Genomic DNA, 25,472 nt, shown 5'->3' on the forward strand with positions numbered 1-25,472 from the left:
TCTCCTTTTCACAGGCTACAGCCGCGTAATTCCCGTTGTTTTTGTTGTCTGCCCTCAGTGGCTAAGGTTGGTTCAGTGGGTTGTGTAGGCTTCCTGGTGGAGGGGACTAATGCCTGTGTTCTGGTGGATGGGGCTGGATCCTGTCTTTCTGGTGGGCAGGTCCACGTCTGGCGGTGTGTTTTGGGGTGTCTGTGGGCTTATTATGATTTTAGGCAGCCTCTCTGCTAATGGATGGGGCTGTGTTCCTGTCTTGCTTGTTGTTTGGCATAGGGTGTCCAGCACTGTAGCTTGCTGGTCGTTGAGTGAAGCTGGGTCCTGGTGTTGAGATGGAGATCTCTGGGAGATTTTCGCCATTTGATATTACATGGAGCTGGGATGTCTCTTGTGAACCAGTGTCCTGAAGTTGGATCTCCCTCTTCAGAGGCACAGCACTGACTCCTGGCTGCTGCACCAAGAGCCTTTCATCCACACGGCTCAGAATAAAAGGGAGAAAAAATAGAAAGAAAGAAAGAGGATAAAATAAAGTAAGATAAAATAAAATTATTAAAGTAAAAAATTATTAAGAAAAAAAATTTTTAAGTAAAAAAAAAGAAAAAAGAAAACGGATGGACAAAACCCTAGGACAAATGGCGAAAGCAAAGCTATACAGACAATATCTCACACAGAAGCATACACATACACACTCACAAAAAGAGGAAAAGGGGAAAAAATAATATATCTTGCTCCCAAAGTCCACCTCCTCAATTTGGGATGATTCGTTGTCTATTCAGGTATTCCACAGATGCAGGTACATCACGTTGAATGTGGAGATTTAATCCGCTGCTCCTGAGGCTGCTGGGAGAGATTTCCCTTTCTCTTCCTTGTTCGCACAGCTCCCGGGGTTCAGCTTTGGATTTGGCCCCGCCTCTGTGTGTAGGCCGTCTGAGGGCGTCTGTTCTTCGCTCAGACAGGACAGCATTAAAGGAACAGCTGATTCGGGGGCTCTGGCTCACTCAGGCCGGGGGGAGGGAGAGGTACTGATGCGGGGCGAGCCTGCGGTGGCAGAGGCCAGCATGACGTTGCACCAGCCTGAGGCACGCCGTGCGTTCTCCCGGGGAAGTTGTCCCTGGATCCCGGGACCCTGGCAGTGGCGGGCTGCACAGGCTCCCCGGAAGGGGGGTGTGGATAGTGACTTGTGCTTGCACACAGGCTTCTTGGTGGCGGCAGCAGCAGCCTTAGCGTCTCATGCCCATCTTTGGGGTCTGCGCTGATAGCCGCGGCTCGCGCCAGTCTCTGGAGCTCTTTTAAGCAGCGCTGTTAATCCCCTCTCCTCGCGCACCAGGAATAAAAGAGGCAGGAAAAAGTCTCTCGCCTCTTCAGCAGGTCCAGACATTTCCCCGGACTCCCTTCCGGCTAGCCGTGGCGCAGTAGCACCCCTCAGGCTGTGTTCACGCCGCCAACCCCAGTCCTCTCCCTGCGCTCCGACCGAAGCCCGAGCCTCAGCTCCCAACCCCGCCCGCCCCGGCGGGGGAGCAGACAAGCCTCTCGGGCTCGTGAGTGCCGGTCGGCCCCGATCCTCTGTGCGGGAATCTCTCCGCTTTGCCCTCCACACCCGTGTCTGTGGCTGCACTCTCCTCCGCGGCTCCGAAGCTTCCCCCCTCCTCCACCCACAGTCTCTGCCTGCGAAGGGGCTCCTGGTGTGTGGAAACCTTTCCTCCTTCACAGCTCCCTCCCACTGGTGCAGGTCCTGTCCCTATCCTTTTGTCTCTGTTTATTCTTTTTTCTTTTGCCCTACCCAGGTACGTGGGGGGGTTTCTTGCCTTTTGGGAGGTCTGAGGTCTTCTGCCAGCGTTCAGTAGGTGTTCTGTAGGAGCTGTTCCACGTGTAGATGTATTTCTGATGTATCTGTGGGGAGGAAGGTGATATCCGCGTCTTACTCTTCCGCCATCTTCTCAAATCTCCCCTTACAGTGCTTCTTTACTGTCCATCAGTACCGTAATGAAGTAACATATGTTTTCTGTCATTTCTAGATATTTTAAAGCCAGATATCAAGTTTTCAATGTATCTGATACACAGTGCTGACAGTATAGGTCTATGCAAATAACTTTGATGAAAAGAATTCTTTCTGACAATTTTTTTCTAACAAAAATGATCTCTTCCTTAGGAACTGGTGTGCTTATGTACATACCAGATTATCTCCAACAGTGATACTGGACAACCAAGTCACTTATGTTCCAGCTGGTAGAGGGCCCTGTGGCTGGACCAGTGGATCCTGTCCTCAGAGGTATGTAATATTTTTTGAAAATACCTACTTCTTGTACCATAATCATGTGTGGCCTGGAATATATAGAGAAAGTTAATCATCCCAGGTACATGTAAGTATAGGAGGGTCAGGGTAGGGTCATCACATTAAACTGGAAGTATGATCTTAAATAAGTTAAAATGCAGAAACTAATTATACTTGCCTCATGTGGGTGTTTTTAGAATATGTGAGATAAATGGAGTAATATGTTTAGCCTAGTACCTGGTACTCTGTGAGTCTTCAGTGAATGTTAACTCATGTGTCTTTCTATTTTTACTATTACTTTTATTCTATGACCTGACCAACAATCCTGTCCTTTAATTCCATTAAATTCATACACAGTTTTAAAGGGCTATTGATAATTTCCCTTTCATACTAGGCCAAAGAGAAGTCCATAACTTTGCAAGCCACTAATTGCTATTATGCATGGTAAAGCAGCTAAGTAGGGCCTTTCTTCTTGTGTCTATTGTAATGACTTATTTAGGGGTTTTTGTTTTAATTATGTAATTGTCCTAAAATGTGGGGCTGAGTAATTGATAAATTCTCTGAATTCATACAGTCACAGTAGCTCAGCTGGGGGTGTTTCAGGAATGCCTGCAATAAAAACTAAAATTGTCATTCAGGCCATGATGGCTAATGTTATACAAATAGTCATACAAGTAACTCAGGCAGTGAATCTGACACACTGGCAATCTGGAACAGTGTGCAATAAGGATACATAAAATCAAGGTGTTTCGTAGTCCCTAAAGAAATAGCTAGGGCTCATGGTCCAGAGAACTAAGCATATCTTAGGGACTTGGGAGAGCTGAGCTCCAGTTCTGTTTCTGGCATTTACTCCCTTTGTGACAATTTCCTAGTCAACCTGAGATACAAAGAATGCACTGTTAATTCTTTAGTAATGAAACTATTACTACAGTAACCCCCATCATACTGCCCTTCTGAGTTCAAGGTGAGCTTTTTTCTCTCTTTAAACAAACTAGGAATAGGTATCTTTATTCTCATTTCTTATCTTTCTCTGCATTTGAATGGTTCTCTCCATTCACTCACTATTTCAGCGCATATGCACTGTTTGTCACTTTTTCTTTCTGTCTGAGCCACATACACCAGCAATCCGGTTTGCCAAAGCAGGAACATTGAATCCAATAATAATGCAACTAACTGCTTGAGTTCACCCTAATAAACTCTAAAGAATCCTTTCCAAGCTACCTTACTTCCTGTTTAGCACTAGCTGTTGGACTAGATATGATATTTCACTGAACAGAGTTATTGGCTGAGTATAATTTACAGAAATAAACACAGATGAATGATTAGCCTACTTTCAGAGATGGAAGGAGTCTTACAGCTCATTTTAAAATTGAGGAATAATTTCACACATAATTAATTGCCCATCAGGTTATAGCAGAAACTAAAACCCAGTCTGTTATAATACATAATCCATGAGAGTGACTACTGTGGTCGCCCCATAGTCACACATAACAAACTCTAGATAATGACAGGAGAGGCTAAGCCATGCAGAGTGGATTAAAATCCTAGCTCGATAACTTTTAGATGTGGGACTTGCAGCAAGTATTCCATCTCTCTGTTCCTCGGGTTCCTCATCAGCACGTCAAGATAATAATAATACTTTCCTCATAGAACTGATATGAGGACTAAACAAGATAATACATACCCATTTCACAGAATCATTTGATAGGTATTAGCTAAATGTTGAAGTCATGAGGATAAGGCTAATATGGCCAAATTGGATTTATGATTTCCATTTACATACATAACGCCTGCAATTTAGGGCCATTCACTACTTATATTGATTGTTAATTTGAAATGTTATAGTTTCTTTATTTCCCTTTCATGGTTTCTTCTCAAAAACAACATTTTCTCATGTTAGATCCTCTTCCCTTCCTCACCTCCCTCTTAGAGAAATACTAGATGAGAGAAATAATAGATGGTACAATTTAAAAACTTGAGATATGAGAAAGTACAGGTTGAAGTTACAGTGGAATATCTGATTTGTTTTGAGTTATTTGATATTGATCTGGAGGAAAACACATCCTTTTAACTATAATGATTTAAGAAATAAGAACTAAAAAAATTATTCCCATAAACTATTTAAAAATTAGAATTACAATAAGTTTTAACATTGGTTTAGTGAAAAGCATTACCAAGGGAAAAGTTATAGAGTCTTTAGAAAACATAATGATAGGTATAAATTTAAAATACCAAAAAGTATAAACCTTAATGCTTTTTGTAATGTAAGGAAATCTAAGTTTGACAATAATATTGATGATGAAGATTATTATAATAAGAACAGATAACACTTACTGAATGCTTATTTTTTTAAAATATTTATTTGGTTGCATGGGGTCTTAGTTGCGGCAGGTGGGCTCCTTAGTTGTGGCATGCAAACTCTTAACTGCAGCATGCATGTGGGATCTGCTGACCAGGGATCGAAACTGTGCCCCCTGCATTGGGAATGTAGAGTCTTATCCACTGCACCACCAGGGAAGTCCCTGAATGTTTATTATATTCCAGGTATCATCCCAAACACTTTTATTCCAATTGATAATTTAATGTGAGACAAATAATCTGTTTTCCCCCAACTGCTTTCCTCTCTAGATCTCAGAAGATATCAAATCCTGTGTACAGGATGCAACATAAAATTGTTACCTCATTAGAATGGAAGTGCTGTCCTGGATTCAGTGGACCAAAATGTCAGTTAGAAGGTATATTCTAATCTTAATTTCATAATAACAATGAGAAGCATAAAACTTCTAAAGAATAAGCGACTGATTCCAGTGAAGAAAAGAGTTGCAATTTATCTTTTGAACAAAGTTAATTAACATGTAGCCAAACTATCAAGACTGTTACTTTCTTCGAGCTTCCTAATTTAGTAGCTGTGATATCTCATAAGCTGTCCTTTAACTTCTCTCATCATTTTTGTGTTGGTTTCACAGGATGAATAATTGGAGACCTGACTACATACCTTACTGTTTCTTAGCTATATGGCATAGACACATGCCTTGTTAAAATATCAGAAATCCTAATTGTATATGTTTAAATAAACTGTCATTAGAAGTGACCTTATGTAAAAATAAGATTACCCTCTAGTTTTGTTCCAGTGCAGTTATTGGAAATAATATCGTCTCTAAATGAAATTCAGTTGTAAAGAATATACCAATATGACATGAATAATCCTGCTTTTAAAAAAATCTCCTAATGGAGCCATTTTTTCAACAGATTTTAAGGATTTTCTGGTGGCAAAAGGCTCATCAAGTACATGGTAACCTGCTGTGGCGTAGCATCCATGTGGCTGTTATTTTGCTTTGGGCTTTAAACAGGTTCCCTGTGAAACGTAAGATATGGCCTCCGCATACATATTTTAAATGAATGAATAGTACAAGGAAGGCTATTAGCGGTAGTGGGGAATTCAATCAGCAGTGTAAGAGACTGTGATTAAAAATTAATGTAAGTGTGGAGAAACCATTATGATGCACATTTTACAAAAAGAAAGTTGTAACATAAAAGCTCTAGAAAACCTGCAGTTTAGTTAAGGATATTATATATGGTTCTTCTAGCCCATTCGTTGAGAATCTATAGGCAAATTTCACTGTAACGCTATTTATTCTGGATATGGCCTTAATTTCAAAGATGTTATAAAAATTTAATACATTTCCAGAGTACAGCATGAATATGTACTTCATTTATAACCAGGTAAAATAAAGTTTTAAACAAAATATCATCTATACCGAAAATATTTGCAAACAAGATACTTTACCATATTGTAAAAAAGAAAAACTCCAAATATGATCCTGCTTTCAAAGGATTTCTAATTTCCGTGAGGTGCACAGATATACTCACAGCGGTAAAACCTATTTGTTTATAGTCTGTGTATGTCAGACGGTTAAGAGTATTTAGAATTATATTTCTAAAGTCTAAGATTAATTTTTATATTTCTCTCCTTATGAAAAAGGATTTTAATTCCATGATCATTTCTTAAATATTCAGTGTTTGTTCACAATATACCCTTCTAGAAATTTCGAATGTCGTTCCACACCCTATCGTACATAAGAGATAGGAAGCAAAGTCTGTATGTCAAAGAATGTCATGGTGTCCAGCTGATGAGGACTGTGTTGTTTCATGCTTCTTCCTTTTATACCTGCTAATCGATTATTAATCACTATGATGGACTGTATATGCCTAGGAGGGAAAAACATAGAATTCCATCATTATAAATATACACACAAGAGACAAGACGAGTTGACAGTTTTGAATACCTGCTACGTACTATTTTTCCCTTTTTTAGAAAAGTATTATATGAAATATTTAAATGAATTCAAACAGTTTAGCTTTGATTGCTTACTAACACCTCATGTTCTAATGGATGCAACCTGTGGATATCTTTAATACTGGATTCACAAATCGTTATCTTGAATCCCCATTAACAAAAATGTCCCAGAACAGTTCTATGACTCTCTGTCACAATACTGTAACTAGAATTACTCATAATTCAGGTATGTGCTGATTAAGCTGCTGTGGGAAGGACTTCTTTCTATTGAAATCTATGGTAGGAATAATTTTCTGATGGCAGATATGCCCATTGTGTCATTTTGTCATACAATCAACTCTAATACAACTGTGATTCCAAAAGAACCGACTGTTGCTCCCTACGGCATCCTGACCATCCTCATCTTCCCTTTTATTGAAGTACATAAAAGCTGTTGAATTCTTTATTACTGCAGTTGATGCACTGGTAGTATCAAGAACTACTGAGTCCCTTTGTCCCTTGAGCCATTCTTCATTATCTCATCTATCCTTGGAGCGGGGGTGGGGAGGTGCACATATTTTCCTTCTGATTCCTACCCAATTATGTGCCAAGGTCCCCCGCCCCTTTTCATCACACTTTATATATGTGCCAACAGTCTTTTATTCTTATGTGGCAGAGAAAATTGTCAGGTTTCCTTTGACAGCACTCTCCACACTGTCTCATATGACAAGCAGCTCCAAATATGGCAAGAATAATCAGTGTGACTGATCCATTCTTTAAAGCTCTTCAGAGCCCTCAAGGGTTTGGAAAACCTGGTTATGTAGCTACCGTGATAATTACTTCAGTGCTAGTCCTTTACAACAAGAGGAAATTATTTTATTCACAGAAAATTTGTAAACTATTACACGAATTTCACAACTCCCTGTTTCCCCAACAAGTTTCCTCCCCACAACAAAATTCATTTCATAATAGAAAAAGTAACCATTTTAATTTAAATTGCAGTAGGGAGGTCTTTTTAAATATACAAAAAAATCGGTAGATCAGGAATAAAATGGAATTGCTGGCAACTGTACTCTTGTTTATTTCTCCTCCTTCACTTTCTACCCTCTCTTTTTCTTTTTCTGTCTCTCTCTCTCTCTCTATAGACCCATCCCCGACCTGTTCGGAAAGGATGTTGTGATTCAAAATTCGGGTCCAAAGAATTTGAAAAAGAACAGATCCATGTACATGTATAAATGAATCACTTTGCTGCACACCTGACACTAACACAACATTGTTAATCACCTATACTACAATATAAAATAAAGAGTTAAAAAAGAATCCATGGGGCAATTATTCCGTTGTCTTATTCTCCAATATGCTGTTTATAATATTACTAACCCTCCACAGATGCTCTTTTTGCTGCAACTCAGATAATCAAAATTCTGGTAATAAGTTCTAGATCAGTTTATTAAAAATATTAGTCATACTGTCAAGAAGAAACTAAGTTTTAAGAAGTCTAAGTGAATAGAGTTTTGCTGGGAGAAAAAGGAGCATTAAGTCCAATGGCAAAGTAACACTTTTTATATATTTTACATTTGTTATATCTTTTTGAGGGTCAACGAGTTTGTCTCAGAAAGGGAGCTAGATTTGTGATATGATATGCGAGAAAGTTTTTTGAAATGTCAGTAACAACATACTTTTTAAGCCAATTTTATAAAAATTGCAATAATTTGCTTTTCCAGTAGATGTCTCTAAAATGTTCTCAAGTAGTACAAGGAAATTGTGGCTTTGCTCTAATGACACAAAGTACAGGAATTTAAGTTCAAAAAATGTTAGATCAGAGAGGAGGAAAAAAAAAAACTTCTTTGCAAATCTGTTTTTTAAAAATCTACTCAGCATATGGTATTTGTTTTTCTCTTTCTGACTTACTTCACACTATATGACAGACTCTCGGTCCATCCACCTCACTACAAATAACTCAATTTCGTTTCTTTTTATGGCTGAGTAATATTCCATTGTATATATGTGCCACATGGGAAGCATCCGCATAGTACAGGGGGATCAGCTCAGTGCTCTGTGACCACCTAGAGGGGTGGGATAGGGAGGGTGGGAGGGAGATGCAAGAGGGAGGAGATATGGGGATATATGTCTATGTATAGCTGATTCACTTTGTTATACAGCAGAAACTAACACAACATTGTAAAGCGATTATACTCCAATAAAGATGTTAAAAAATAAAAAAACAAAGTCCAGTCAGCTTTAATCAGATCCTCTATGTAGGGAAAAGATATTTCATAAAATTGTGCTTTATAAAATCTATCACAGTTATTATGAATGTTAAAAAATGCAATTATGCAGTAATTGGAATAAACTAACCCTGCCATATGTTATGAATATATAAAAATATTTCATTTCACAAGTGTGCACTAATTCAATAAATTATGTAAGAGCTATTGTAACTAACAATATAAATATGGGGCTTCTCTAGTAAGATTATTTTAAATATTACTCCAATTACTATGCCATAAAAGTTATAATATTTAAAACAGAAAAAACCCTGTATTTCTTATATTTTTGTATATCTGGTTCTCCTCGGTGGTGATTAATGCTTTCCTCTTTGAAAAAGAACATTACCTCCTGTAAGCATCTTTGCTCAATAAAATTATGATACATTTAGTCAAAAAACACCAGGGACCTTTGTTGCATAAAACTGCATTCTACTGTTTAACTACTAAATCTCGGTAAATCTTTACATATGTACTGAACATCGTCATGCAAGCATTCAGTTGATATCAAAGAATCAGCTGGAAACCCGTCTTGTCAAGCCACACAGGAAAGTTTGTTTCTAAGGCAGAGAGAGCAAGCTTCCTCATTACTGAGTTGCCATTAATGACTTCCACGATATGCCTCAAAGGCCTGGAAGGAAACCAAAAAACACCTCACAAATAATACCTGTCTAATTAAAAAAAAAGAAAGAAACAAAAAGCACCTAATAAGAAAACGGTTGCTCTTGACACTTGCTGACCTTGCTTCTCTAAGTCCTTGATCCACCAAGATCAGAGTTTCTAGTGCAAGGGAAAAAGAGTAATTGTATTGGGAGAAGAGAAAAAAGAAATCCAATGTTTAAAATATATTGAATTTTTTTTAAAATGAGAAGTACATAAAGATCTCTGGAAATTATTTGACTTAAATAAATGCCCTTCTGTCTCAGCTCCAATATCTTAGAAAGGATCAAAAAAGAAGAGACAGAAATTTGGGCCCTGTGGAACAAAGTAAAGGTCTGTGCTTAAGTGCAAGATAAGATACATTGCCTGGAAAACCTAGAATCGTGGCAGTCCTGTGGTAGAGAATACGTGGGGAAGACAGAAAGATTGCTAAATGAAAAAATAAAAGAGCATCGATCAACCAGGAATTTTATCACAGGAGAGTAACTGACTCCGCTGTCAGAGATTCTATCAGTGCTTCTCCACCAGCTAAATACTGAGAAATAAATTGGGATGAATGCAAGTATTGAACTCCAGTCAACAAACAGAGCTAAGAAAAGATAACAAACTATTGAATTTGCTAAACAGGTATTTCAGGTTTTCACAGACCCCATCCAATGAATTCCAGAGAAAAGAGGTTCATATGACAATTGGATCTCAAAGATCTTTGTGTGATGCTTAATAGTTGTTTCTTTTACAATTAGGAGTATAATTTCCTCACCTATTTCCTCCTAAAACAATTAATTTAAAAATAACTATAGCTAAGAGCAAATGGAAAGTTTTATGCACACACACACATAATCACATTAGTTTTTGTAATTCAATATTGAAAGGATTTTTCCAATTACATTTTCTTTCAAATCAGTCTCTTTAAAACTTTACAAAAATATGGAGAAATTTTCATTTTTATTTCATAGATATTCTGTTTCCACATACTGAGGAGTGAATCACCAAAAACGAGTGTGCAAGAAAACTGAAGACTTCCACTCAATACTTATATGTGTTAATCTTTTATCCCTTTCAGTTTCTTTCTTTTTTTTCTTCCTGAAAGCTTTATTTAATTTCTCTTCTCCTACTTGTCACTGGTTTAAAATTTTTTTCTTCTCTTTTTAGTTTTTATTTCTAATTTGCTGATTTTCTCTGGTATGTCACTTTCTATCCTCTCATTTGCCGTGCAATAGGATTTTTCCAGATTGCATGAATAAGACTTATTTGAAATTCTTTTGACCCTAAGGTCAATAGAAAATTACTCTTGAATTCTTTTTGTTTGCCTCTTTTCTGTTCTTGACCCTTTCCCTCTAACCTAGGTTTGTTTTCACTTCTTGCACATTCAGGATCTTGCCTGGGCTGAGTGGCAAAGCGAGAACTACGACTTGATGAATTACCCCCCCTCAAATAGGAATGGAGCACACGTAAAATACCCCCTACTTCCTCTTGTGTGAGTGTATGTGTGTGTGTGCGCGTGATTCCCTGCTTTGCCAGTACTTTTCAAATGGAGAATATTCAATGAGATGCAATGTAATAATCTCTACATTAACTATGCAAGATGTAATACTTTGTAAAGAGATGAAGAGACCCAATTTCATTAGAATATGATAATGCAATATAAAATAATGCCTTATGATTTATAATAAAGCTTTAGCGTAGGATTTTGAGCCCCTGGAAATAAACCCTGTGTAAAATGCTGTCGTGATTTTTATTGCGGTGGTTCCACCTTAGTCAGGATCGTGACTGCCTCAACCAATCTGCCTCTTGATTATGAGGATGGGGTAAGAAGGGGCAGGGGTCATATTCAAACATTTGACAACCGACTCAGTATCAATTAATATATACATTAATATAAAAATCAAAAATTAAGAATGCATTACTTTTTATTTTCTTAAGTTAATGCATATGTTATCTATATTATAAACTATATACCAAGTAATATAAGCCATAACACAAATCACTCATCGTGTATCATTCAAATAATTTCTAAACAGCTTATTAATTTCTACAAATTATTGGTGTGCTCTTTCTTTTGACATGGATGACACCAGCTAAATGATGTCAGAGAGATGATTTAATACAGGTCCATCTCCTTTAGAGATTTCTCCATCAGATTTAGAGCCATTAGGTGACAGGAAATCTCAGTATGTTTATAATTTCTTTTAACATCAATGATATTGCCATCCTGCTGAATTATCTACTGGCCACTACTGAGTTAACAGTGATTGCATTCCTTTTTTTTCAGTCCTTAAATAGTGTGTGCATTTTAAAATATTTAGTATATTTATTATTAACTAAATCATAAAAATTCTTGTAGGAATGTCCTATTTAATTAATTCATAGAGCTTTGCAAACATCATTTGGTCAAATTTAGGGCATCATAAATCAAGGAACTTAAACATTTATTATACTTTTGAGTTTTGTCATAAAAATTTCATTTTCATATGATTTATTAGAAAATCTATGTTTTCTCATGTAGTTTATCCCTTATTAATTTTTGTGTCAAATAGTATGTATAAACATTTTTCATATATAAAATATCTTTTATCAGTTTTCAAGTTATCTCCAGTTTAAAAAGGGGAATATTTTTTTCCCTTATAAAGATAAAAAAGGATTGACATTTCTATTAGACTGTCATTTCTGAAAACCAATTCTCTTTTTTCTTTTTGTAAAAAACTTGTTTTCCAAATGCTAAACGTAAAACTGATTTGAAATGATATTCTTATATCAGAATTATTTTGTCAGGTAACTTCCATAATATTTTTCTTTGCTGAAATGATCTACTATTTCAATTATATGATAATGTTAAAAGTTCTAACTTTTTCTAAATATTTTTATTTTATTGATTTTTATTAACATACTTGATAAAGTGTTTTTGAAGTTTTTTATTTCAAAAGCTTTGCTTAACTTGAAAATTTTTATTATTACAAAAGCTTATTTCATGAGACTAATTTCACGAAGTTCTTTAATATTTTTCTCTTGATCACAAATGAATTTTAACAGAAATTGAATGTCATTATGAGGACAAATAAGTCTAGTAATTTTTATTTTACTTTTTTCATATAGGCTTGTATTGCAATTTTATTTAGATTAGTATTGAGGGTTTACTTTTTTTATTAATCAATTAATTTATTTTTGGCTGTGTTGGGTCTTTGTTGCTGCACGCAGGCTTTCTCTAGTTGCGGCGAGTGGGGGCTACTCTTTGTTGCAGTGCGCGGGCTTCTCATTGCGTTGGCTTCTCTCGTTTGGAGCACGGGCTCTAGGGCATGTGGGCTTCAGTAGTTGTGGCTCGTGGGCCTTAGAGCTCAGGCTCAGTAGTTGTGGTTCACGGGCTTAGTTGCTCTGCGGCATGTGGGATCTTCCCGGACCAGGGCTCAAACCCGTGTCCCCTGCAGTGGCAGGCGGATTCTTAACCACTACGCCACCAGGGAAGCCCAATTTTTATTTTAAATGATACAAATTCATATCATTATTTGAAATCAACATTTATATATTAAGTAAAAATAGCCCACTAATTTTTATTGAAAATCAAGCTGATTTTATTTCAAAAATACTAATTACATTTTAAATTGAATTGATATTATTTTTGACTTTGATATTTTATATATCAAAAGATGTCCCAGACTAACTGATTTCTGCACTGTATATTAGATAATCCAGGACTAGTTTCATTATTGAAAACATTTTTTTCTCAGATTCAAAAAATTCCAACTCATGATATCTAAAAGAAATACTTTGAAAATTTAAACTTTTGTCTCTTCCAGTGTTTTCAATAATTGATTATAAATTCTTTAATAATATTTAGCAAAAATTATGTGCTGAGGACAATTAGTGCTAGCAAGTAAACTAAAGTAAGTACCAAACAATTTGGAAATTCTAACTACTACATAAATCACACATAATGATAAACTGATGATTCTGCCAAAACATAGAATGTTTCATAAACTCTATGTAGTGTGTGAAACGGGCCCAACAAACTGCTAGTTCTGAAAAACGGTTCTCGGATGTTATTATAATAGGAATTCCATACATTTATCATGTATCCTACAAGATATATCTTTATTCTTTATCGTGCATCCACAATTAACTTGGAATAAGTTAATATTTTGATTTTTTTAATTAATTGTATCAGTTATTACACTTTATATATTTGCCAATAGGTATGGCTGTATTTCAGTATTTTAATAATTGCTAGGTCACACCGGTGCATACTGACTAAATACAGTTTTGGAGTTGGGGTATGTGGAATGTTACCAGGTGGGAGTCAGGAGCTATAGCTTAGGCTTTGAGTGGAAAGGCCCTTTTATTTCTGAGACATTCTACAATTGTAAGTGGACTCTGGGTTTGATCTCTGGGGAGGTGGCTCAGACACTTCACATGCATCCATGCTTAGGAGTCCCTCTTCAGGGATCCTGTGTCCTAACAACAGAGAGAATAATATCATCTATACTAGGGAGTCACGAACAGTGACAGTCATCCTGCACGTCCACCCCGCTTCACTTACTCCTTGTAAAGGCCAGCTTCTCTATGGAATGGTGGGAGACTAAAGGTTTTCATTCACTAGAGTTTTAATAAATCAAGTCTTTAACATATGCTCTTGTTATCAACAAGCACTTACGGCTGTTGAAAAATCTCTGAAGATCAATTTCTGGATTGCAATTTTTAACTTAAACATCTGGTATTTTCTGCCTTACACCATTGAATTTACTTATTAGAATTAGAAAATTTGAAATTTGTTCTAAATTAGTGCTTTTTAACCAGGGTCATACATCGAAATCACCTGCAGAGTTTAAAAAACTCTGTACACACATGCTCAGTTCCCCAGAACAGTTACTGAATCATAATCTTCAGATGGGTGGGAGGAGGATGGAGAGAACATTAACACTTAGTGTTTCAAAGTTAACAGATGCTTCTGATTTCCACCCATGATGAAAAATCACTATTCTAAAGAAACGTAAAAAAAAAAAAAAACAAAGCAAAAACATAATATGCATTAAAAGTTAATGATAGAAAAAGAAATTTGAAGAGCAACCTTGTTTGTATGTCACAAAACAATATGGTCTTTGTTTTACCATAATTACACATTGCTTCCTAACAAAGTCTTCTGCCTACCAAGTCGTGGTATGCATTTCAATACACCAGCCCTTTTTGTTTTCCTATGATCTAGCTCAGAAAGGTAAGCAGTAAAAAAATGAAAAGACCCATTTGTTCATTCTGTTAAACCCACCTGTTCCTTTTGCTGTAATACTGACAAGTCTGTATCCTGAACACTCTTCCACTGCTAAGAGAAACAGGGAAGGTAGCGAGGTGGGAAGTTGCTAAGGAAGATGTATCTTGATGCTCTACTCCAGTGGTTCTCAAACTTTAGTGTGCATTGGAATCAGCTGGAGAGCTTGTTAAACCACACATTGCTGCCTCACTCCAGAGTTTCTTCAATTAGCAGGTCTGGGATGGGGCCCAGAAGTTGTATTTTTTAAAGTTCCCGGGTGATGCTGACACTGCTGATTCAGAGAGCCTGGTTTGAGAATCATTGCTTTACTCTCTGGTAACCCTCCTGGGTAGATAGATTTTAGCTGCCAGGAAAATGCTTTATTACATCATCTAAGAAGGAACCTTGATTTTAAAAACCATACAATTATTTAGCAGATATATTTGTATGAATTCATTTGAATTGGGGCTATAAGAACTTTATTACTAGGATCTAGCAGAAGTTTAATACTTCTCACCACCTACTGCAGCCCTCAAATGCATACACTTTTCCCCAAGCTACAGATTGTTTTCTTCCACCAAATAAATCAACAGTTATGCAGGACCATTTATTATGCAATGGAGAAAAAGAAGAAACAAAATCAAAGCAAAAACCTTGGACATGAATGGAGATTCATGAATTTAGCTCAATGCCCTGAAGAAAGCAATGCAAAATTCAATCTAGCAATAGAGACTAACTCAAATTAGTGGCAAATATATTTTCTGTGGAGTAGCGATGCTTTAGTATTATTGTCCCAGCCACATATGCCTTAGGGAGCATAATTAACATGTGCCAGAGGTGCAGTTTCAGTGGTACATAATTTCACACGGGAAGAAGCACAGTCAGACACCAAACGCTTGTTTTCTCATGTCTGATATGCAGACTTCCATGAATAAATTTGTTCATTAGAAGTCTGCAAATTACAGACATACATTACTTGATGTGTTCAATATGTTTAATAAATCTTCCCTCTAAACTGTTTTCCCCAATGAAAACTTATATTGCCATTTAAAATATTACTTGATTCATGGGAAATGAGAAGCAATTCTTTAATAGAGTAAATTTGCTTTACAAGAATTTCTATTCTTCTGAAATTTCACTGATTTTACAGATAGAACCCCTCGAGACATGCCCTATAATGGTTTACTTTTACATGCAGTCCTTAGGTTTTGAGCCTATGCATTTCTTAAAAATCTGGGAACAACCCATTTAAGTGGCACTATTACGCAGGTATTCTTTTAGTAAAGAACCTGTAGCTCTCCCTTACTTCCAGTGGCCACCAGTTGGAAACTGCATTGTTAAACAAGCCATCTCTGTGACAGTCCACTTAGAAAGCTGCTCTAGCTTTTAACACAGCTGATTTTAAGGTTCCTCTCAATCATGCCGGCAGTTTACGTACCCCGGTTTACACGGCTTCCCCAAACTACCACCCATTTTCACCTAAAAGGAAACCTTAATAATTTTATTTTTTCCAAACAGAACTAGAGTCTTGCACTTCCAACACCAATGTGGGAGCACATCACCCTGTGGATGGGGGCGGAGCCTCTTATTCTGCAGTCATCGCTGACCGTCAAGCTTCAGTACACGGGAAAATGCACAGCAGCCATATTGCTGCTCAGGACTGGAAAAAATGAGGCGGTTCCAGTGCTTAACTCTCTCTCTTCTCTTTTTGCTTCCCTCTAGCCCAGGAACAACAGCAGCTGATACACAGCAACCAGGCTGAGAGTCACGCCGCAGGTGGCAGAGGGATGCCCGAGCAGCAGCAGCAAGACTGTGGTGACCCAGGTCACAGACTGTAATTACTGTCATCCCTAAACCCAATCACTGTCAACACTATTTATGATGACTTCCAAACAAGACACCACTTGGCTGTCAAACGTTTGATGGTGACATTAACATACCTCTCGATCCTTTTCTATTTGCATGTTGGGAGAAACTATGGGTGAGCTGCAGGTTCCCAGCCTGAAGGGAACATGTGTAATTACTGGAGCTCTGTGTGCAGACACAGAAGGAGAATAAAAATGCTGTCATACTAGGTTGTAAGGAAATCACAGGTTTCCAAAATTAAATCAGACTTTTGTCCTGCAAAGAGTACAATCATGGAAGAACCTTGACATGGATCATTTTAAGGGAGCTAAGAAGGCTCCCTTCCCTTGGTTGACAAGAGATCACTGAGGGGTATTGCTCACCGAGTAGGGCAAAGAATGTGGCTCAGAATCAACGAGGACCTCGTGTTGATCTAAAGTTGGCATGTTACATATTTTCTCATCTTTCTAATCATAAATATTTTACCATTCCTCTTAAACTTAACCTCATCTCTTAGAAACATAAAGTTGGTTACTGCTAAAAACATCTCACTATGTTTGGCATATATCTAGTCATACAAAATAAGGCACTCAAATTGAGAAATCTGATTTAAGGGGATCTCTCTAAGAATGCAGGTGAATATAGCTTAGGATCTGTACTCAAATTTTTTTAAGGGATTGAAATTCAGTATTTTCACAAGATACCGTAAAATCCTCCTTGAGTTATTGAAATGCATGTGTAATGGCATGGAAAGTATCATTGCTTTATAAAGTGATTCTAACCAAATTCTGAATCTCTCTATCTCTCTAAAGAATACCTCAGTAAAGAATACAATTCTCAGAATATAGATACAAACTACATACATACATGTATTATATATACATATGTGTGTGTGTATATCTGTGGTTACATCTATTTAATGCTGGAGCATTGGATTTGAAAGCAGAAGATAAAGCATTAGCTCTGTAACCTCAAGCAAGGTATTTCAGTTTTCTGACCCTCAATTTCCTCATCTATTGAAAGTTTAACAACGACTCTTTCAGGTTAGCAAAAGAGAGACTGAAAATTCTAGACAAAGTTAAAACATTTTAGAAATCTAAGGTATTAGAATGCTTTTTACAAATTTCTACCCCTAAATATTAGTATAAAATTCAGGATGCCATTTGCTAAGTGCATATAATCTGTATTTTCAAATATGAAGTGCAAACATGGCTTATTTGAATGACCTTTCAATCTATCATGAAATTTAAGTGGTTTTTAAATATGTATGTTTAAACGTTTCCCATTTTCTCCTCTTCTATATGCAGCAGTGACACAAAAAATGACTGAGCAGATGAACTACCAGGCAATGAAACTGACCCTTCTGCAGAAGAAGATTGACAATATTTCTTTGGCCGTGAGTGATATAAAGAACACATACTCCTCACTGGAAGGGAAAATCAGTGAAGATAAAGGCAGGGAATTTCAATCTTTTCTAAAAGGTAAAAGTAAAATAAATTATTCATTCAGTTGAGACAAACAGCAAATGACTCATTTATCTTTTCTCACATCATTTTGGGATTTTTGCTTTAGATTGGGTGATAGAGAAGTCTAAGATTTTTTTTGAATAAGATACTTTTAAATCCCTCAATTTCTGAAATAAGTTGAAGCATCTAAATATTGTTTACTAATATAGTCAACTTTTTGTCTGAATATTTCATCTGACTTATTGACATTATGTACCTAGTTACAGTCTAACTTGTATTCCTTTATAGTTAAAATGAGCCGTACTTAATCTGCTCCAATTGTGGTTCGCAGCTCAAGATAAAGGTGAGGTTAAGGGATGATTGTCAGGGACAGCTAGATCCATGGTTATCTTAATGTTGATGAAGATATTGAGGATAAATCTAAAGTGCATTATTATCCCAGAAAGTATCTCGCTCATGGAATATAATCAATAAAATATATTCTAAAACACACCAGGTTGTTATTCATAGAAATGTGAGTCAGTTTTGCCTGAATTTTGTGCTCTTAAAAATAGCAGGCTGTGTTCCTTTCTGGAGGATCTACAGGAAGATCCATTTCCTGCTAAGTTGAGTTGTCAGAATTCATTTTCTTGCGGTTGTAGGACTGAGATTCCATTTTCTTGATGACTGTAAGCTGGCTTTTTCCCAGCTTCTGGAGGCCACTGCATTTCTTGGCTTGTGGCCTTGTTGAGCCCTCGTGGCAGCTCTCAGGCCCACTCCTCTGCCTTCTCCTTCCTCTGTAAGGACTCATATGATTACATTGGACCCATCTGGATAATCCGGGATAATCTCCTCATTTCAAGGTTCTCAACCTTAATCACATATGTCCAGGCCCTTGTGTCATGGAAGGTAACATATTCACAGGTTAAGGGCATAAGGGTGTGAACATCTTAGGTGGGGCAGCATTTTTCTGCCTACCAGAGAGATGTATGCTGAATATATAGTGAAAAATTGCCATGGTAGTGTTCTGTACAATACAGTGGGGCCCCTTGATAGTTTCAATAAATCCAGTCTTAGACTTCAGGGAAGGTTTCTGCAAAGAAAAACCATCTCAACTGATAAGGGATCGGGGGGGTTAATTCGGCAGAGGTTTCAGGTAGCACACAGATATTCCAGACAAGTATTTTGGTTAGTAGGTGCATCTCAATTCACTGGGCTTATTGTTTGTTCCCAAGTTTCAGGATTATTGGTCCCTTTCACTTTGTTTTATGCATAAAACATACTCACTGTACACCCCATTTCTATCACTCACAAGTTATTTTTTCTCTATTTTATGTGGTTCACATGTAAAAGAAATAAAAAGGTGATTTCCATATCCTTTACCAGTACAGAGCAATCATGATTTTTTTTTAATCATGTAAATTATTGGTGCTATTAACCAACTGAAAGACTCTGTCCTACGTTTCTGGCATGCTCCCTATGGCTAAAACTTACCCATGGCAAGCATGAGAGAGGAATGTATTTTCCCTGAAGTGAGCATGAGAAAGAAGTGAAATAGGAACAGTACATAATTGACTATAACCACAGTAATGAAATTTGTCTAGCAAAATTTGGTTATCATAGCCTGAGTGAATTAGGCCTGTCAACAGCTGTTTGCGAACCTACTAACAAAAATTCCGACCCAGACATGGGAAAAAATACATACTCACAGCAACAACAACAGTATTCCCTCTTCAACAGGACACGTTAATCATTTACTGAGCACAATCAATTACCAGAACCAGATGGCTTGCAGTTAATGAATGTTTATACAGGAAACAAAAACTAAATTCACCCCCAAGGCACTGTGTTTTCCTGAAACCACCACCCCTTCTCTCCCTTACTCTACATCCAAGTTGAGAAGCAGTGCTTCATCTGCTAGTAGCCAGAGAAACTGTTCAAAATCAAATGCCCCAACACCTTAAGAAGTATCTGAATCTTATGAATAGGCCATGCATTCACAACCACAGAAGCGACATGCCCAGGTGTCTGATAATCAAATATGTCTGTTGTTACCAAATACAATATCAAATCGTTTAGGAAGTAGAAGCACTTGAGTCACATGAAACAGAATCAAATAGAGTTAAAATGATGTGCCCACTCATACACTGACATAAAGCACTTTGATGTATCTTTGCAAAATCAGATTCTTGCACAGTTGTTTCTTTAGTAACAAACTATAGAAATATTATCTGAAAAGCTTGTTTTCCTGAAACGAGCTTTTAAGCTAATAATCTGTTTGATTCCTTTTCAGACACTGCTGTGATTTTTACCCTGTGCCCAATGTAGTTTTCCACTGAAGGTTTTTTTTTTTCTCCTTTTTTACTTCCATTAAGTACATCGGTAAATCAGCAGTTGCATTCTGTTACCACGATCGTTATGTTGGGAGAGGAGGAAAGGGGAAAAAAGGCAAATGCTTTCTTAGAAGCCAAAAAAGAAAAAATGATACCCACCCTTAAAAAAAAAAGATCAGAAGAAAAAAATGAAGAGCTGGGAAATAAAAACTAAGATTCCCTAAGCCCAACAGCTCAAAGGAAAGCAGAAGAGCTAATAGAAAGTAGAAGGAAGGCAGCAGGTAGGCCCAGAAGCTAAGGCCAATCCTGTTCCTAAGGGGGGCAGGGCGGGGGGAGAAGACGCCTGGAGAAATGGTTTCCCAGCCCCAAGGCAATGAAACATCTTCGCTACTGCTCCATGGGGAAAACTACACAGAGAAAGAGCTTCATTTCTAAGAAACTTAAGGGAGCCCGCGTAGTTCTTCCACTTGTAAGGATGCACTGGCTGCTTTGGGGGGCTAGTGAGTACTGGGAAAAGGAGGGGAAAATGTGTACGTGTTTCAGGGCCACGGGAACTAAGGCTGTCCCTGGTAAAGAAAGGGAATTTAGGTGTAAGTGGAAGAACCTAAGCTGGGTCCTTCAGAATCTCAGCTTCATGGATTTCTCAGTTTCTCTGGGACAGGAGGCAGTCTGCAAGCCAAAAGGTTCCAATCCTAGGTCACTATGGCCTCTCCTCTCTTATTCCCTCCAATTTCCTCAAAACCCTGGGCTAGAACAAGAAGGGATTTAGAGTTCTCTCTTGCCTGGATGGCCTCCCAAAGACATCTTAAAATACCTGATGAGGGATGTGAAGAGAGACTAGAGATTTAGAAAGGACCAACATCCTCTGGTGATGTGAGATAGTTGTGAGGGGCCCTCAGTGCCAGTCGTTCCCTGTCCACAGGAACAGGTGTTATGGTACTAAGGGGCCACAAGTAGGCCTCTGTGGTACTACTCTCCTAGTGGTATGTGGATTAAACCACTGGTTGCATGGTAATGGGTTTGGGGGGTAAGCATGGAGGGACCAAACCGAAGATACTAACAAAGGAGAAAAGAAATAGGGCCTGACGGGAGGTGGGGGGGCAGAACAGACTGTACAGTGGAAATAAAGATCATACCCATTTACAGGGAAGTAGAAAAGACATGGTAATAGGTGGATCAAATTGAATGGGAACCCTGGGAAAGGACAGAAAACTCTTCCATCTTGCTGACTCCTTTTCACTCCCCTACAATGGCCTGTGCTATCCTGAGACTGCTCTCCGGCTGCTCAGTTAATTCCTCAGGAAAGATTAAACGTACACCCAAGAGTCAGGCTGACCAGAACATAGGTGAAGTAAGAATCGGAGTTGGAGGAAGCTAGCAATGGAGACTGGGCTTGGGTAGCTGCCACCGGCACTGTTCTCTACAGCCCCTCCCCTAACCTCATATACACCTCGGATTCCACTTAATTAAAAAGTTAAGAGGGCAGGTAAATCAATCAAAACCCCCATAAAACAGTCTCACAACTGAACTACCATCAATTAAAGTACAAACTGCAGGGGGGATATAGGGTCTGGGGCTGAGGCCATCTGAGCGCCACAGAGAAAAAAATGCATGTGTGTAAGTCAGAGGCTGGTCCCTCCCTTTAGATCACAGTAGAGCCAAAGATGCACGCAGCCAGTGAGGATTCTTCGGAGGATTCTGGAGTCCAGAATCTCCCCCACTATGGGGGAGAAGCTACCTAAGAGGCTGGGTGAGGGGACAGTAAGCCTTGGAAGAGCTCCTGAGCCACAGATGACACTGCATCTCCACCTCTGCCCAGTTAGCTACCAACAAGACTCCAACCTGGTGCCTGAGAGCTTGCCTTCCCATTCTCGCCTCTACCTAGAAACACCCTCCACAAGGCCAACTCAGTGTTTCCAAATATGAGAACTCCAGCCACATAAAAACAAAAAGGAACTATTTCCTTACTCCCCTCTGCTCTGAGGCTTACTTTCCCCCAGGGCCCCTAATGTGACTGAACTGCAAACCTCCTTCCTCAGTTCCTGGGTTCACTACCTTCTCCATCCCGGGGAGGGGAAGAAAAAGAGGATCAAGAACAGAGACTGACCGAAAGCAGAAGGGGAAGGGGAAGGAGACAAAAAGAGAGTTTTCTGAAAAAATGGGGAGGAGGAGGAAAGATAAGTAGGTCACTGTCTTGCACCTATAATACAAAGTGAAGAAAGTTTGATTTGGAAGGTAAGTCCTGGGGGATCTGCCCCCCAAGCCCCAGAGTAGGGGTAGGAAGCCAGTGGCAGCAGCTGCCTGTTGCTGAAGCGTTACAAAGTGCCGTGATGGAGCTGTCAAGGGGCAGCCCTTGGGAGCCAGGGCCCAGTGTGCTGTTACCGCAGGGGCTGTGTGCTGAGCGGTGGGGATGGAGGTTAGTTCTGAGCTCTGGCGCTAGCTCCATCCTTGTTTGCCGCTAGCCGCCCCTCAGTTGCTACAACACTGGCTCTTGTTCTGCTGGGACTGCTCATGGAGATCCACACCCCGGCTTCGGCCTGCTGCACCCCCCAGATCCTGGGGTTCACCCTTCGGCAACCTCTTAGCTATCGCCAGGAAGAGATGGTTCAGGTTCACAGCTGTCTTGGCTGAAGTCTCCATAAACAGTAACCTGTTGTCATCTGCCTACGCCTGGGCCTCTTCGTACTCTGCCATGCGCTTGCTGGCCAGGTCAGCTGTGTTCCCCACCAGGGCAATAACGATGCTAGGACTGGCCTGTCGCTGGAGTTCCTTTATCCATGTCTTTGCTCGGGCGAAGGTTTCCTGATTAGTAACGTCATAAACCACAGCTGCAGCTTGGGCACCTCTGCAGTGCACGGGGGCCGAGCTATGGTATCGCTCCTGCCCAGCTGTGTCCCAGATCTCAAACCTGACTGTTGTGTCCTCTAGACAAACCGACTGGGTGAGGAAGGCTGCTCTGGTGATGCTCTCCTGGTACTTGTGGAACCGCCCTTTGACAAAACGTCATACCAGGCTAGACTTCCCCACTGCAGACTCACCCAGCAGGACCAATTTGAACTGACATATTTTGCTGGCCTGGGGCTGCCCGCTGGGCCTGGCTGTGCTTTTGCTAGTCATGGCTAGATTATAAGAGTGGGAAAGGGTGGAGGGAGGGGGATGCCACAAAGTGGCAGAGGGGGGAGGGGGGAGGGGGAGGGGAAGGGGAGGGGGAGGGGAAGGGGAGGGGGAGGGGAGGGGACTTCCAGGCTTCAACAGTCCTGGGCCTCCGTCTCCCCCCGTAGGGCCCAAGCCCGTGTCAAACAGACAAACAGCTGCAGCTCAGCCAAACCCTCTTGCCTCTCCTCCTCCCCTCCCTGGGGTGGGGCCCCCGGCCTCCACTGAAGTTTTTTTTTTGTTGTTTGTTTTGTTCTTTTTTTTTTGCGGTACGTGGGCCTCTCACTGTCATGGCCTCTCCCGTTGCGGAGCACAGGCTCAGTGGCCACGGCTCACGGGCCTAGCCGCTCCGCGGCATGTGGGATCCTCCCGGACCGGGGCACGAACCCGTGTCCCCTGCATCGGCAGGCGGACTCTCAACCACTGTGCCGCGAGGGAAGCCCTCCACTGAAGTTTTAAAGCATGAGAGTACCTTCTAATTTTTACTTTGATTGTTTACTTTTTTTCCTAGTTAATTTGATCAAGATTCTGTACTGAATTTTACCTATTACAGTGTTTTCGCCTATTTTCATTCTTTTTCTGACTTTCTGTACTGAATTTTACCTATTACAGTGTTTTCGCCTATTTTCATTCTTTTTCTGACTTTCAGATCATGTAGTTTTTCCCTTGCTGTAGTTAAAATCTGTTGTTATTGTCCACAATTAATTAATTTAATTACGCTTAAGTTTTATTTTACCTTGTCAATCTTGAAAAACATTTTAAGCCAGAATTATGAGGTTATAAATCCTAGGGAAGTCTGATTCCTAACCTTAATTATTTTATTGTGTTTCATCTAGCTGTTTTCATCATGAGAACTAAAGACAATTTTAACCCACAGGAAATGACTAAATGATCCTGTAGAAAGTGCAATAAAAATAACTTTGCTATTAAGTAGTTAATTAAGCAGTTAATAGCACTTTAAGTAGTATTAAGTAGTTAATAGCACTTACACTTAGTGAAGCTAATATATTCTATTTTAAGCATAAGAAATCTAATTTTCCAAATTTCATTTTCTGTGTAGCATCTAGAATGTACTCAACAAAGATTTGTTGTATAAATGAGTGACATGTCAAATGCTAAATAAAATTTAGAAAATAAAAATACTTTAAAACTTTTCTTGGTATGATTATTCATGTTAGTAAATGCAAAAGTTAGGACTGTTTCAGTATAATTTATCTTAACTGCAGCTATATAATCTTTTCTAAGCCTTTCCTTAGTACTTTGGTGCTGTGTGTCACTGATTACTATTTCATACTTCATGTGCTTTTATTATTTTTTTCTATTACATACAAGTTGATTTTCACTTACTTATAGTTTCTAGACTTTTAAGTTTATATCAGTTTCCACTAGGTTTAGAAATGTAAAATAAATTTTTGTACTCTGGAAATCCTAGACCCTAAAGATCAATTAAAAACATGCATCTTTAAGGTCTAGGATTTCCAAGGAAATATTTATCCATTCACAGCTTTGTCTTTGTACCACATTAATTAGTATCAAGACCCTCAAGCAATATATCATTCTATTTGGTATAATTGCTCTTTCACAATATGTTTTATGGAGGTCTCTCAAGCAACTTAAATACTTTTTAAAACTCGCTTACAAAATAGAGACATGTAGGGACTATGTATTTTTATCCTATAATCATCTTTCTTGAATAGACTTCATAGTAGCCATAACTTACTTCACAATACTCCATTGTACAGACCTTCCTGATTAAAATGCTTTGTATTATGTTGCCTGTATTTTACCTTATAGACATTGGCTACATGTTTGAATGAACATATCTTCCATTTATATCTGTTTCATTGCCATGTACTATAAATATGCCTCAAGCATGTTTTATTTTTCCCATTTTCTGTTTTTGTATGTAACAGGTTTGTTTCTATGTTTTTACATGTTTGAATATTTATTTCCTGTTCTAAGTAGTTCTGAATAGTTCAAGACCCTTTTTT

General features: G+C 38.6%; 1 protein-coding gene and 1 pseudogene across 1 annotated transcript in view; one reads left to right on the top strand and one right to left on the bottom strand.

Annotated features, from left to right (window-relative positions):
• MMRN1 (multimerin 1) overlaps positions 1-25,472 on the top strand; it is a 77,351-nt gene that overhangs the window by 32,282 nt on the left and 19,597 nt on the right. Inside the window, exons 4-7 of the mRNA XM_060011984.1 lie at positions 2,144-2,263; positions 4,895-5,001; positions 16,428-16,529; positions 17,858-18,031. Coding sequence (XP_059867967.1) covers positions 2,144-2,263; positions 4,895-5,001; positions 16,428-16,529; positions 17,858-18,031 — 503 coding nt within the window. The remainder of the gene's footprint in view (positions 1-2,143; positions 2,264-4,894; positions 5,002-16,427; positions 16,530-17,857; positions 18,032-25,472) is intronic.
• Positions 22,798-23,578, bottom strand: LOC132425281 (ras-related protein Rab-5B pseudogene; annotated as a pseudogene).

The sequence above is a fragment of the Delphinus delphis genome, chromosome 5 (assembly GCF_949987515.2).
Source record: "Delphinus delphis chromosome 5, mDelDel1.2, whole genome shotgun sequence".
NCBI lineage: Eukaryota > Metazoa > Chordata > Mammalia > Artiodactyla > Delphinidae > Delphinus > Delphinus delphis.